This window comes from Ascaphus truei, chromosome 20 (assembly GCF_040206685.1).
Source record: "Ascaphus truei isolate aAscTru1 chromosome 20, aAscTru1.hap1, whole genome shotgun sequence".
Lineage (NCBI taxonomy): Eukaryota > Metazoa > Chordata > Amphibia > Anura > Ascaphidae > Ascaphus > Ascaphus truei.
The window spans coordinates 19,895,717-19,911,968 of record NC_134502.1 but is presented as its reverse complement, the minus strand read 5'-3'; the positions used below and the strand labels follow the sequence as shown (position 1 = coordinate 19,911,968).

The 16,252-nt window shown below is 39.9% G+C and overlaps 1 protein-coding gene across 1 annotated transcript; it reads left to right on the top strand.

Annotated features, from left to right (window-relative positions):
• The first annotated feature begins 957 nt into the window (after window positions 1-957).
• Window positions 958-13,424, top strand: LOC142470985 (olfactory receptor 11A1-like). Its single transcript, XM_075577787.1, has 2 exons — window positions 958-1,002; window positions 12,448-13,424. The coding sequence occupies exon 2, from the start codon at window positions 12,453-12,455 to the stop codon at window positions 13,422-13,424; it is 972 nt and encodes a 323-aa protein (XP_075433902.1). The 5' UTR covers window positions 958-1,002; window positions 12,448-12,452.
• The last annotated feature ends 2,828 nt before the right edge of the window (window positions 13,425-16,252 follow it).

Here is a 16,252-nt window from a genome sequence, read left to right as displayed (position 1 = left end):
CCTCAAAACAATGCATATATAAAGACCATGTGTCCTAGATGGGGCTTCAAAAGTTGGTTCATTTACTTATGCTCTGGTCGGAAGAAAGCTATGCTTGTTAAACATGTCCAAGATTTTATTAGACATACCGTATGAGGTAATTCAAGTAAATGCAGGTTTTTGGATTGGCCACTTCAGGATATATTGAATTACCTCCAGAATGGTACAGTATATGCTGCTGACTCGGCAAAAGTTGGCCCATATTTACTCAATTATGCTATAGCATGAGACCCATTCAAGGACCAGAAGACATCGAAAGGCCCTTTCCAGAGAATAAAACGTAAGGCGACTAGGGGCTCTGAAAGAAGTCTTATGGAAAAGCACTTTTTAGTAGAAAATGGCACAGATAAAATGCCACATACATAATAGGACATTTAGCAAAGTCACGTGGCTGTAAAAAAAAAACAGGAAAAACTGGAGTTAATATACTATACCAGATTTAACAAACATGTAATTTAAAAAATTGTCCCAGTCTTGCAGCCAAATTATTTTGATAAATACACCTCACAATTTAGTATTTCTGGGGGGTTATTAATCAAGGTCTCCTGTTTGAAAATAAAATGGTATTTTATTTATCGAGGAAAAACTGTTCTGCCAAAATACATTGACACAAAGAAGCATGAGATGAAAATGCATCTGTGTCCCAATTTTGCCTCTAAATAACCATCATTGATAGACCCTTTCACGATGTTGGTCAATCTGAATTTTTTTGGAGAAGAATAATTCTTTGCAAAAGTTCCAATCAACAAATGGATTCATTACTTGCTATTTTCTCCAATATTATTAGCACAGTCCGTCCCTAGAGTCCTTATCAGATTCTTTGTGCAGTCAGAATTCCACAGTGACTCCTCTACTGAATGCTTGGAGATTATAAATTGATTAACCGAGCAGTGAACATTACAGCCCGTCAGTGACAGCTTTTCTGTTCAGTGCTGAAGGAGAGAGTTCTGCTCGAAAACACTGGTAATTATGCACCAATCTCCTCTGTATTTTACCGGTTGACCTCTTTGACAGATACATTTTTCATCTTAGAAAATAGTACCAGTTTTTTAACTGTCTTGTCTGAAATACTTTGCCTGTTCCTGACAATTGTGTGAATGACCTATATTGGATAACAGATATTCAGAAGACCTGGACTAATTTCATGGTAAGTGAATTGGATGGAATTCAACAAGGTTCGTGGAGCAGTGACTGAGATCTAATTCTCTAATTCTCTAATTCTCTAATCTCTAATCTCTAATCTCTTAGGGAGAAGGAGTGGCTCAGTGAGTAAAGACACTTAATGTCACTGTGTGTTTAGAGCAGGGGAACCTGGTTCAATTCCCGGTGTTGGCTCCTTTTGACCTTGGGCAAGTCACTTTATCTCCCTGTGCCTCAGGTACCAAAAACATAGATTGTAAGCTCCACGGGGACTTGCGCCTGCAAAATGTCTCTGTTAAGCGCTACGTAAAACTAGCATCGCTATACAAGAACATGCTATTATTATCTTCTTAGCTTATCAGAGAAATGTATAAAAGGAATAAAGGTCGCTATTTAATTGTAATGATATTAAACACAAAGGGGCCTATGCAGAGAGGAACGGCAAAATAAATTGCCATTGTTGTAAAAGTTCAACATTGTGGCGTATTTATTGAGCCTGATTCAGAAAGGACAAATCGTCAATCAAGTCTCAAAGTGTATGATTGGCGAGTGTTAATCGCGCCATTTCAGACAGAGCTACTTACATCTGGCTATATTTTCAGTCACTGCGGGTGAAAGTCGCGCTCGTGAGTCTCGCAAGACTTCAATTCAAGTGGGCGGGAAATTTCTAAAGTAAACACCACATTCCTGGCACAGCGTCTTAGTGACGGCTTCTGCATAGTTACATACCAGAGAAACAGCACGCGTCTCTCTGTTAAAGTGGTAGAAGCACTGTGAAGCTGCAGATACTGAAAAAAAAACCTTCTCTTTACACTTTTACAATTTTTATTAGCTACAGTCATAGACATTCAGTGACAGACAGTGTACATACTGATAGACAGACACACAGGAATATACACTGATACTCAGACAGACACACAATACTGTATACACACACATTTACAGACACTGATACACAAAGGCACAGTTGAGACATAGGCATACTGATATATACTGATCTGTACATGCATACTCACACAGATACACATAGCCACACACATGCTTATATATTGTTATATACTGTATACTGCTTATACTGTAATGCTCAGAGTTTTTGCTGACATGGCAATGTTATGTGTATAGAGGCATATTCACCCTATTGCTTTGTCAATGCCCTGTGTGCATCAGAGATTTGGGAGCCACATATAGTGACAGCAGTTGGCATGGATCTGGACAGGTTTGTGACAGCGTGATGCCCTCCCCCCAAGCCCAGCAGCTGATCGCAATGTGAAGCCCTGCACTCGGCAGCACTACTGACCCTCCCTCCCCCCAAACACAGCAGCTGATCGCGATCTGAAGCCCCGCACTCGGCAGCAGTACACATACACACACATACACACACATGCATACATGCATACACACACATGCACACATGCATACACACACATGCACACATACACACACATGCATACACACACACACATGCATGCATACACATACACAATGCAAACACACACACAAGGCACACACAAGGCACACAATGCACACACGCGCACACACACACACACACACACACACACACGAGACAGGGACCGGAGCAGAAGGGGGGCAGGGACCGGAGCAGAAGGGGGGCAGGGACCAGGGCAGAAGGGAGACAGCGATCGGGGCATCACACACACACACCCCACCTTCTGTCTGGCAATGACGGCTCTGTAGGGAACCGGCTGCAGACCCATTGGATGGGAGCGGTCACGTGACCGCTCCTCCGCTTCCCCTTACTAACTGACAGCACTTTCCAGTGAACTGGACGGCTACTGCCGTTTTTTTCTGGCGCGCACAATTGGCGACTTCAGCGCTGAGAATTCAAGCACACATGCCGAATACCACACTTTGCCCTTTCCTGCATATGCCGAACCTAGAAACATGGCGAAATGTAAAAAAAACACGCTTCTCGCCAACACATTGGCAGGATGCTGCCGCCTAGCAAATCTCCTGGCGAAAATTTCAAATTTCGCCACTCAAGGAAGCCTCTGTGCATACGGGAAGCAAATTCTGCCGAATACATGCCGAATGGCATGTATTCGGACGACTCTGCATAGGCCCCAAAGAGTAAATCCCACAAACATTACATTTCTTGAAAGTGAGCTCAGTTTTACAATCCCACTTAGCCATTCAGAAAACCATGCAACCTTTTGTAAAGAGTTTACCAGTCTAATTGTCTTCCCTAAAGGAAAAGGGAAAAAATCAGTAGAATATAGTATTAGACCACAATGGTTTCCAATATACAAGCTCCCAAACCTCCACGGTTCTTGAAGGTATACAACAGTAAAAAATGAACACCAATTCCCATCCTATATGACATATTATATGATTTTTTGCTACATGTTTTTTTTCTTCTAATAAGTATGGGTCATTTAGTTCAATCTCTTGGCCAAAACATGTTAAACTGCAACCATCACAAGGTTAGACCCATTCAGCCGGTACTTAAATAACCAATGTTTTACAGTGTTCGTTGTATGTCCTCCACTACATGAAGAGAAGAGGAAACAAACCAATGATATAGTATATACCATGTCTAGTCTGACCTTAATGTGGTTGCAGCTTAACATGTTTTTGCCAAAATATACAACTAAATGACTTGTATTTATGAGAGTAAAAAACATATAGACATGAATCAAATAATGTGTCGGATTGGATGTGCATTGGGGTTTCTTTGTTTATTGCTGTTTAATTTAGGTCACTTTGACAGTAGCAATCCAGTTGGCATAAGTAATAATATAAATATATAATACGGTGGGATTGCGTTTTGAGCTTGTTAAGATTGTGTATATCTTCTTCAGGTCTGGTAGTTGTACAGCAAGTCAAAGATTGCATTGAGCCACACAGGGTTCATTGTAAGGCATTCTAATCTGACTTGCTATACCACTTCCTTACCTGAGAAAAGAACACATGAGTAATACTAATCTCTCAAATGTAACCATGTGAATAGCAAAGGTTTGGCATTATTTAGGAAAATAATTGTAAGATTAATGTCTGAAGTGCCTCTGATAAGGGGAGTGTTTGTCATTCAAGTATTTTCTTTGCCCTAATACCAGCGTGTCGTTATCAGAGAGCCGATAAAGACAAAGAGTGAGAGAAGAAGGTGTTACTTGTGCAAAATATTAATGCATACACAGTAACATCAGACAAAGGGAGCAGCCAAAGGAAATCAAACCCCTCTCACTTCTCAGCTCACCCTGTTTACAGAGTCACCTCAATACATTATTTAAAAAAACAACATACACTGTAGGTGTCAGATAATGTAAACATGTCAACATGTAGATGTAACCCCTTAAACAAATCCATGTCATTAGTTAACTTTGGCAAAGGGTTTTAAGACAAATGTTATTTGGACCATGCACTCACCTGTTTTAGAAAAATTCTAGTATCAGTAGGTGCACAAGTCCCGCACTCATCATAGGGTGCAGTAATAAAAAAATAAAAAAGCTGGGGATGGACCGGCACTCAAAAAATGAATAAATAATTAAATCAATTTATTTATTATTTATAAAAAAATTTTACCAGGAAGTAATACATTGAGAGTTAACTCTCGTTTTCAAGTATGTAATGGGCACAGAGTTATGATAACAATACATAGTCACATTAAATGAACAGAGGCTATACAGTAATTTCACAGACATTTCATAGACAGAGTTGGGAAATTGGGTACAGGGGATAAAAGGTCTGGTGAGTTTCAGATTGAAATAGAGCAGCTTTAACATTTCCAAACATCAGCCAATGGAAGCAAACGGCACACAATCTTTGGCAGCGCCAAAGGCTGTCCGCCTTTGGGGCAACGCAGATGTAGACTGATAGGGTTCAGATTGAATGCAGCTATGGTTTCAAAGTCCTTGGTCCTCTTGGGTCATTAACATTCCAGTGGGCAGGGTTGATGAAACACATAAGCAATCGCAGATATTAACCATTAGCACACTGATTCTGTGCAGAGGGGAGCAGCTTTTGGGGCGCCCTGGGTGCGACGCAGATGTAAATGTAAAATGCAAAGGGGATTATTTCATCTAAATAATAATATAGTTAATACAACAATTAAATAATGAAAAAAAGAGTTAGAATGACACAATAATAACCCATAGGGGCCTATACAGAGAACTGCGAGAATGGCCATTCGATACAAAAAGAGGATGGGGGAGCACAGTTAGTGATATGTCCAATGTATACTATTGATAGATATGGTGGAAGATACCTCAATTGGAGGCGGCAGTCTATGTGGCAGACTCCTATAGTTAACCCACCCTATAGAGAATGGCCATTCGCCAGACTTAGAACTCTCCATGTTTTTGGCAGATTCCCCTTGCAGGATACAGGAAAGTGCGCATATCTGTGAGAGGAATCCGGCAGAGAGATGGCGAGCCCTGGCGAGAAGGGTTCCGCTGGCGAGATCTGTCAGCAGAGAGCGTGATCCGCCTCTCTCTGCACAAATCTCGGCTGCAAAAAAAAAATGTGTACATAAAATTTGATTACTATTGTAGATGTGCAGGGGGTCTCCAGAGATGAACTGCGTTGGTTTAATGTCCGGGGACCCCCTGCTTTCCGAGATACAGACTCTGTTATGAGGTGCCGGTATCTCCTATGCATTGAGATAGCCCGATCACGTGACGCGGGACATTTCCATTCATAGGAGATACTGGCACCTCATAAAGGTGCCTGTATCTCGGGAAGCAGGGGGTCCCCGGACATAAAACCAACATGGTTCATGTCCGGAGACCCTCTGCACATGTACACTAATAATAAAAATACAGTAATGCTGCTTCATTACCTTAGCGGCTATCCGTTAAGGCAATGAAGGAGTTAAGTCACAGTAACATGTTTATTGGGGACAATGGCCCCCAATAAACATTGCTATACACAACACAATCAGGCTCTGTGCCCCCAACAACACCTAAACCCCACTTTTATACATAAACCATAGTATTTTTTTTAGGCACATGAATGGTACTATAGGCTGGCGGTGGCCCTCGTGTGTTGCCTGCAGTATCAAGTCTGTGCCCCCAAAAAATTATTGCAAAACACATAAATACTTTAACATAAATACACCCCACCCCCTACCCACCCCTGTGAGTCATAACCACCATCACCCCCAACACACCGGGAGGCCTACCCTTTGTCCCTTGGGGACAATATCCCCTACCCCCAATACCCACATTCAAAACAATACACACACCCGTAAGAAACATAACAATTTTTAATAAACTATACATAACCCACCCACAACATATAGCAAATATATTGTGGTGTTACTTAACCCAACCCCTTAATACCAATCACGGTTAATGAGCGCTAAAGTAATTAATGGGTTAAGCCACCCTGCACCCATTCATTTGTAGAGTGGCTTCATCATTCTCTTTTTATATATATATATATATATATATATATATATATATATATATATATGGAGAAGAGTGACCTAAGCGCAAGTGGAAAAAGGGAAAGAGAAAACACAAAAAGGGATCATAGGGCAGTATATCTATAATTATATAAATATAAAAAAATGGTGAGATATGCGCTTACACTGATCATATAATTATGAGCATTTAATCCTCTCTGGTACTCACGAACGTAGCTTATAAGGACTTGTTTGAATATTGCTTAGTCTTCTAGGGATCTTCTTTACAGGAAATCAGCTGCTGCTCTTCCAGGAGATCTTCTTCCCAGGCACTCACGTCTCAATTTGGTGAGAAAATTACAAGCAGTTGAGAGTATTTTAGCGAGTTTCTCACACTCGTTCAGAATCGCCGGTTTACCAGTCCTCTCTGCAGTCTCTTCCGTACCACGTGATCGGCCGTGGCGTGTGACGCTGCGTGTGACCCGGCCCGGCTCTCGCGATATTATCAGTCTGTCAATACAGGATTTCGGTCCCGGAACTCCTCCTGAATGTCTCGCAGGGGCTTCTCAGCGTATCTCTCACACTGCTGCTAATATAAGCTGGCCCTACGCGTTTCTCCCAGCGGGCTTCGTCAGGAGAAACGCGTAGGGCCAGCTTATATTAGCTTATATTAGCAGCAGTGTGAGAGATACGCCGAGAAGCCCCTGCGAGACATTCAGGAGGAGTTCCGGGACCGAAATCCTGTATTGACAGACTGATAATATCGCGAGAGCCGGGCCGGGTCACACGCAGCGTCACACGCCACGGCCGATCACGTGGTACGGAAGAGACTGCAGAGAGGACTGGTAAACCGGCGATTCTGAACGAGTGTGAGAAACTCGCTAAAATACTCTCAACTGCTTGTAATTTTCTCACCAAATTGAGACGTGAGTGCCTGGGAAGAAGATCTCCTGGAAGAGCAGCAGCTGATTTCCTGTAAAGAAGATCCCTAGAAGACTAAGCAATATTCAAACAAGTCCTTATAAGCTACGTTCGTGAGTCCCAGAGAGGATTAAATGCTCATAATTATATGATCAGTGTAAGCGCATATCTCACCATTTTTTTATATTTATATAATTATAGATATACTGCCCTATGATCCCTTTTTGTGTTTTCTCTTTCCCTTTTTCCACTTGCGCTTAGGTCACTCTTCTCCAGATCTCCAAAGCGGTGATTGTGGAGCCGCAGACCTAAACTAGCTGCAGTGTATAGGGTTAGAGGTGAACCAGGGTATGTACCCCTCTTTTATTATTGGCTCTACATAGTGGTGTAAACATCATTTTCCACAGGAACAAACTGTATAGATATGCGCTGTGTGTTTCTTTTGTATATATATATATATATATATATATATATATATATATATATACATATATATATATATATATATATATATATATATATATATATATATATATATTATTTTACATATATCTTTATAAATGTATGTAAAATATAAGTATGATTAAGCAACCTACAAAGAAATGGTAAAGGATATGCATGTAGCTATTGAAAACATCCGATCTGCAATTGACAACATCACTGCCAAATTAAAAACAAAGCCAAATGAAAATAAAAACACATCTCATAAGAGAATAAAGCAAGCACCTATCCAAAGCAGTAAAGAGTAAATTGGTATAAAACTTACTATTGAACAATGTGTACATGAAGCAAATAATATTTTCATCATGTACACAATTGCAATCAATGGTCCAAAACAAATACACGATTGAAAGTAAACATTCTATATAAACAAAGCAAGTCGACAATAATAAATTAACAACACACAATGAATGCCATCCGAAATACATTACAAGCAAATCTAAACAAAAAACCCTATTCAAGATTGCTAGACAAACACAAAACCAGTGCAAAAACAAATTTATTCCTAACTAACACGATCATAAACAATCTAAATGCACCAAATAAGCCACATAAAACCATTAAGGCAGGGTCCCAACATATACCCATGCAATCATAATCATCTGAAATGAAAAAAGAAATTCTACATTACATTGCACACACAAAATAATAAGCAAACAGGGAAAAGACTTGTAGAAGACATGAAAAAATGCAATAAACATTAGAAAAACAACCCTTTAATAAACATGTATGTATATAGCTCCAGAGGGATATATACATACATGGGCATGAATAGAACATTAAAAAATAAATCAGACTTGTGAGAAAAAACAAAAAACAAAATTACAACTTAAATAAAATACATTTCTTGACTTTACTTACCATTAGATGACCAATGATCGACTTGAGGGAAAACCGCTATGTCTGCAACAAATCCAAAGACAGGAACCAGCAACCCATAAAATAATAAACCTTTGTAATCCAATGTGGTGTCTTCTTTCTTGTCTTTCTAATCCATACCGTCTGTGGTCTTCTTTTCGGGGTCTTCTTTACCGTCTGCGGGGTCTTCGGGGTCTTCTGGCTTCTTCTTCTGTGACACAGGTCCATCTTCTTCTGAGGGGAGGTCCTCTCCCCACGGCGTCAAGCTGGAAAATGAGACGACATAGGTTTTTATAGGCCTATGACGTCACATTTTGCATCAAATGGTTCTCACGGTCCTGATTGGTCCGTGAAAAGCATGTGATTTTGGATACGGCTAACACAAATGATGACGTCATTTAAAGGAAATGAAGCCAGCCAATCAGAATGGCTGTGCTTCATTTTTCCTTTAACATGACGTCAACAAAAACAACATGGCGCCGTCACATGGGACTACAGCGAATGAGATCGTTGATTTAGTTTCCACGATCTCATTGGCTGTAGTCCCATGTGACGGGGCCCAGTTTTTTTTGTCGACGTCATGTTAAAGGAAAATGAAGCACAGCCATTCTGATTCGCTGGCTTCATTTCCTTTAAATGACGTCATCATTTGTGTTAGCCATATCCAAAATCACATAGAGTATACCGATGCGGGCAGGACACAATGGCATGTTGGCGTCCACGCTTAGTAGTCCGTCAGCTAGCAGTGATGTTTCACTTCACGCATATGTGTGACGTCCCACAGGGGGCGTTCCTCCAACGGGAGACACCCGAGCGGTATAACTTGTGTGCAAGATAACACGAAATGAAATTGAGTAACTATCAAACTGTTTAGAGATAAATGGGTATAAAAAGGTACCAATAAAAGCAATAATCCTACGCGTTTCGTAGCTAGATGCTACTTCTTCATCTGACGGACTACTAGGCGTGGACGCCAACACGCCATTGTGACCTGCCCGCATCGGTATACTCTTGAATGGACTGAAAGACTCTGTCCTAACGCACACATAGTGTGCTTTATTGGAGCAAAGACTTTCTTTTACCATCACGGAGGCTATGACGAAAGTGACCTGGAGAAGACCTGGACCCTGGTGATTGACCACAACCACGGAGCCAAACGACATCTGGAGAGTGCGGAGGTCCACTTACCTGAGGCATCCCCTTCCATCGTTTATCCTGTTGTCAGCTGTGTTGTAACTCGTGTAATGTTACACGAAATGCTTATGTTCTATCTTTTTGATGTACGCAGAATACTTACCCTTTTTTAAACACTAAACATGTTTTGATATACTTCACCATTTGTGTTTTGCGCTTGTTTTTTTGTCTTTTGTCTCTAGCTTTTGGGAGTGTTGAGCCACTCCGTAACTCTAGCAGCATACGCAACGTACCAACGTTTTTGTTTGGTTATTCCTTATCACTTCCACAGTTTTGTTGTGCTTCATATTATTGCATTTAACAAATTATCAAGGAGGGTTCACTCAATTAAGAGGTTTCACTTTATAGACATTGTTCTCTTAACACAATTTGGTCTTTTCTGGGTTGCGCACTTTTTTCCTTTTTTCAATATTTGGCAAAAAAATGGCGAGATAGGGCTTCTCGCCGCTTTCTGCATAGGCCCCATAGTGTCTAATCTCAAGTATCAAAGTAATTAAAACCATGGCTATTTCAACATCAAGCATAGTCAAGTAAATCATAGCAACGCTAACATTTCAAGATCCCCGACCTTTTCCTCAGGCTTAATTAAGATCAATTATGATTGATTTCGACCTTGCCATGATTTTAATTAACATTGATATTTTGATTTAGGCGTTGTTTAATTTTTGTGTCATTCTAATCCTTTTTATTATTATTATTTTATTTTTGTGTTAACTATATTGTGGTTCAGATGAAATAATCCCCTTTGCATTGATTTCATTGTTTATTTATTTTCTGAGTGCTGCTTCACTCCTCCTTTTTTAAACAGGGATATTAAGAAACGTGATCAGGGTCACACAGAGATCTGACACTGGCACCCAAACAAGGTCACCCACTTCAAAGGCTTAAAACGATACTAGCCTTTCAGCCCTCATGTGTCAAGACCAAAGAATAGAAAACTGTCAATGAATGAACCATTAGAAATATGAAGAATAAAAGCTAAATGTTTGAATATGTACCTGCCAAAAAATCTTCTATATAAAGGTGTTTTAATGGTCTTCAAATGGACAATGCATGTTTTGTATTTTTGCTATAAATCAATTATTTACCATATACCCATTCTGCAGTTTAGAATTAAACATATAGTGCAACATAATATTTACTAATGGTGTCTTGGTGATATTACTGATCACGTGGGTTTTGATTCCATACTTTTTGTTGGGTACATAAGTGAGTTTTTTTTTTTTTTACAGTATCACAATTCTTGGTTAAGGGCTCCGTGCCACCCAAAATGATGCATGTCCTGATTCTCTTCCAAATAAATCTACTGTATAAAGATTTAATCTACAGTGGCGACAGCCTTTGGTCTAAAGCGGCCTCCACCGCGGGTATTTTTAAACCGCGTGCAGACGCGGGCTTTTTTTAATTTATTTTCGGCGCCACAGGCGCTACCATTGTTCAGCGCCATTAATGCTGATTGGAGAAATTGCCGGCGCGTGGCCGCGAGATGCAGCTGGCGCGCTGCCAAGTTCGGCGGCTGAAAAAAAAAGCCCCGAACAATTGCGGGTAAGCTGTAGAATAAGCTTAGCCGCAACAGTACATCATATTCAAGTGTTTATTACAGCAAAAAGGAGAACTACAATTCAAGTATTGGATTTGATTGTAACACATAATAATAATAATAATAATAATAATAATAATATGTTCTTGTATAGCGCTGCTAGTTTTACGTAGCGCTTTACAGAGACATTTTGCAGGCACTGGTCCCTGCCCCGTGGAGCTTACAATCTATTTTTTGGTGCCTGAGGCATAGGAAGATAAGGGAACATGCCCAAGGTCACAAGGAGCCGACATTGGGAATTCAAGCTGTTCCCATGCTTCAAACTCGCAGCCAGTCAATGTCTTTACTCACAAAGCCACTCCTTCTCCCAGACAGCATGCTGATGAGTATTCACCCTTGATTTGTGTTATTATAGCATTGTGCAGTTCTACATTTGTTTCTGTTTTGTATTTATTTATTTAATGACTATTCCATGAGACACCTTCCAGCACCAGGCATCGTACTGTATGGCACATTCCAGTGACTGAGATATAAGGAATCTTTTATGTGCTGAGATGTGTTTTATGGAATAGTAAGAATAGGTCAGGTCCATTTTTTTACATTGCCTATTTCAATAAAAACATCCATTTACGGAGTAGTCATTGCATGGTGACAGATGGTGCTTGGTTGTGGCAAGTTGTGATAAATATTAGCTGATAAAGATGACAGATACAGGTTTATCTACAAAAACTCTGCTCTACATGGTGAGAGATGCAAACTTGTTAAACCATGGACACATTGTTACTGTTAAGATTTCTAATTCATTGACAGATTAAGAGATTCTTAAAATATGAATTTCTGAATGTACTGTAATGTGTGTTACACTGAACTCTGTCTCTTTGAAATGATACAGGGAAGATGCCAATCCGTTTGAGATCCAACTTTTATCCTCATCAATCAATGAGTCAGGACAACCAGACTGCAGTCAGAGACCTCCTGCTTTTGGGATTTCCAGATCTTCATGGCCTCAAGATATTAGTCTTCTCATTGTTACTCATAATTTACCTTGTAACAGTTACTGGGAACGTCCTAATAATTGGGTTAGTGACAAATAGTCAGCAGCTCCACTCCCCAATGTACGTTTTCCTCTGCCATTTATCTTTATCTGACATCTTGCTCATCACAAATATTGTCCCTCAAATGCTAAAGGTTATATTGGAAGAAGGAGCCACCATCCCTCTTGCTAGCTGCATAACACAGTTTTTCTTCAACTCTGTTTCATTAACTGCTGAATGTTTTCTTCTCACAGTGATGTCTTATGACCGATACTTGGCTATCTGTAAACCGCTGCATTACACCAGCATTATGGATGTCAATCTATGCTATACCTTAGTTACTCTGTGTTGGTTTTTAGGGTTTATGCTGTCACTTATTGTAGCCTTGTTGGTATATGAATTACAATTATGTGGCCCCAATGTCATTGACCATTTCTTTTGTGAGCTTGGTCCTCTGTTAGAACTGTCTTGCTCAGATACGTCCATTGTGGAAATAGCAGTTTTTGTTCTCACCATTCCTGTAATTATTTTCCCATTTGTGTTCGTCCTTTTAACATATGTTTATATATCACTAACCATTCTCCGGATCCCCTCCAGCACTGGGAAACACAAAGCCTTCTCCACCTGTAGCTCTCATCTAGCAGTTGTGTGCATGTATTATGGGACATTGATGGCAAAATATATGGTTCCATCAAGAGGACATTTAAGGAATTTAAACAAGGTCCTTTCTCTCCTGAACACATTAGTGACTCCATTATTCAATCCCATAATATACAGCCTGAGGAATCAGGAGATCAGAGCAGCTATGAGGAAATGTATCTGGACGATTATGTGAAGATAACAGATCTAATCTTATACAAATGGGGACTACTGTATATCTGTAATGTAGTTTGGGGGTTAAGGATTGCAGATAATTATCTGAGCCTGACATTCTGAATGTAGGGATTGTAGAGCTCACGCTGAACTTATAGAAAACACACCTTTTTTTACTTAAATAATGGTTTCTGTGTTCATTTACTGTAAAAAATAATTAGAACTTTATTTCATATAGTGCTTTTCTCCAATGGGACTCAAAGTGCTTCACAATTACTGTATAGTGAACTGTACGAACCACATAGGAATTTTTACAGACACAGTCACTGTACTACCTACTGTATGTCCTCTCTGTGTGTCACAAATATGAGAACAATGTTTTGCGGGAATTCACAACTACAATAAAAATTATGGACTCCAAGATGATTCCTCAAAAACATTGCCAGAAATTCCTAGTTGCAAACATTCTACTTAGAGAAGGAAAAAGGAAAAAGGAAAACTGAGAGCACAGCAAAAAGCGTGGAACTGGAGGCCAATGGAAAAAAATAACAAAAACTTTATTGAAACATGCCTAGTTAAAAAGAGAAATCTCTAACGCGTTTCTCGCCAAGGGCGCTTTAATTCTAAGGACGCTTATTCTACTTAGAGAGACCAAGTTTTTGGAAAAACAGGTATAACATTTTGCCAAAGTTTTTGAATATTGACCTTTTGTAACTGGAGATAGACTCATTTTTAAAAATGGAAATAAACAAATATATTTTTGAACGATTGTTTTATTTGAAAAAATCTACCTGACTTTCAGTATGGCACCAGGGCAGTGACGTCGCACACAGCAGAACTTCGCTGGTGCTATAGGCGAAAGCTGCAGTAACAGCGAAGAAACCGGCAGAACATTTTCACCACAACAACAATGTACCTCACACACACTGAGCAGCACCAGTTTATGGAGACACTTCTCTCCATACCTTCCCAGATACCTCCGAAACAGCAATAGCTGGAGAAAGGGGAGAGGAGAGACGCTTTCAAAATGGCCGACGGCCACTAGGCAGTGCCTAAAGAACAAGCAGAAAGGTTAATACCTACCAACCAACATGCCCTAAGGTTATATCACGATATAATAGCCAAAGAAGTGGCAAGAGAACCCCTTCCACAACTAGAGCAAAACAAACGCGAAACAAAAAAGATCAGTATATGATTTGAAAAACGAACTTACCGCACACACTTCCACGGTTGAAGAGGCAGAAGCCAGAATTGGCCCTCTGGAAGATGACCTGCCAGAGACCCAGCAATCAGTGGAAGAAATGCTAATATATATATATATATATATATATATATATATAATATGTAGGATCTTAGAGGAAACACTGGATGACCTCAAAAACAGGTCCAGACGCAACAATATCAAAGTTATCGGGGCACCAGAATCCCTGAGGCAAATTCAGCTTCTGTGAAAAGTGACTAGGAATACCCACAGATTAATACCCAATACAAATTGAAAGAGCTCACATGTTGATCCCTGCAAAACAAGACAGAAATAATAAACCCAGACCTACAATAGCAAAGATCCTGTACATCAATGTAAACTGAAGGTTCTAAAAGCTTTTATGGAAATGGACCAATTGACATACTGTATAAAAAAATGGATCATGATCTTTCAGAATTACTCCTTTATGGTCTCACAGAAAAGGAGGGAATTCAGAAGCGTCTGTACCACTCTTTTTAAACATAAAAGAAAATTTGCCCTGACATATTCAGCAGCCTTGAAAATATTCCCAGACACAAGAATAAATATCTTCACATCCCATGAGCAAGCAGAGAACTTTGTGACATAGAGAAGCAATGTGGCCAATGTGATAGGCCATGATAGGGCCTATAGGCAAAATGATAGGGACCCTATGACGAGGAAACATCACTCAATATGCAGATCCATTGCCTGAGGACAGTAACCGCAAGTACCCCCACTCTAAAACTGCAACTTGGATTCCTGCACACAAAGCCACATACTGTACCATCGCCTGGACCTTCCTCCTGTCACCTGGCACAAGAGCCCCCCCCCCAGTAGGCCTAAACACCACCCTTGGGGCTGCTACCCCATTCACCCAATCCCTCTCCCCCCAAGAAACAAAAATAAACACAACAACCATTCTACCCACATCCTCCACCCCCAACAACCCCCACCCTCTACCAATTTATTGGCACAGTGGTACATCATGCCCATATAATATGGGCACGATAAGCCACTACAGCAGTCAATGGGCAACCTAAAAAACAACAGCACCAAAAAGTCACAACAATAAAAGAAATACCCCAACACCTAAACACCAGAAGAATAAAATAAATCAAACGCCTTAACACCAGAAGAATAAAAGAACTAAAAAGCCTAAGCAACACATCAATGAAAGAAATCAAACGCCTAAACAATACAAACATTTAATAAAAATAAGCCCTACAAATACATAGCAATTAACACAAAACTTTAAACAGAAATACAAAACATAACAATTATTAAAAAAAACAACCATTTGCTCTTAGAAAACAGGAAGTTATTCAAGATGGAATATGGTTACCAAATAAACCGAATGGATTTTTCAAGTGTGACAAGTGTAAAGCTTGAAAATTTGGTGTACAGAAGACAGATTCATTTATTTCCAATGTAACTAAAGTCACACCCAAAACTAAGAGCTTTATTAAGTATAAAAGCTCATTTGCAGAATATGTCCTTGCCTGCCCATATGGATATCATTATGTGGAATGTACCATTCGCCAACTCACGGTCAGAACTTAGGAACATATACTTAACATCGGTTTAGGGTTAGAAACCCATAATGTGTCTTTACATTTCAAGAAACA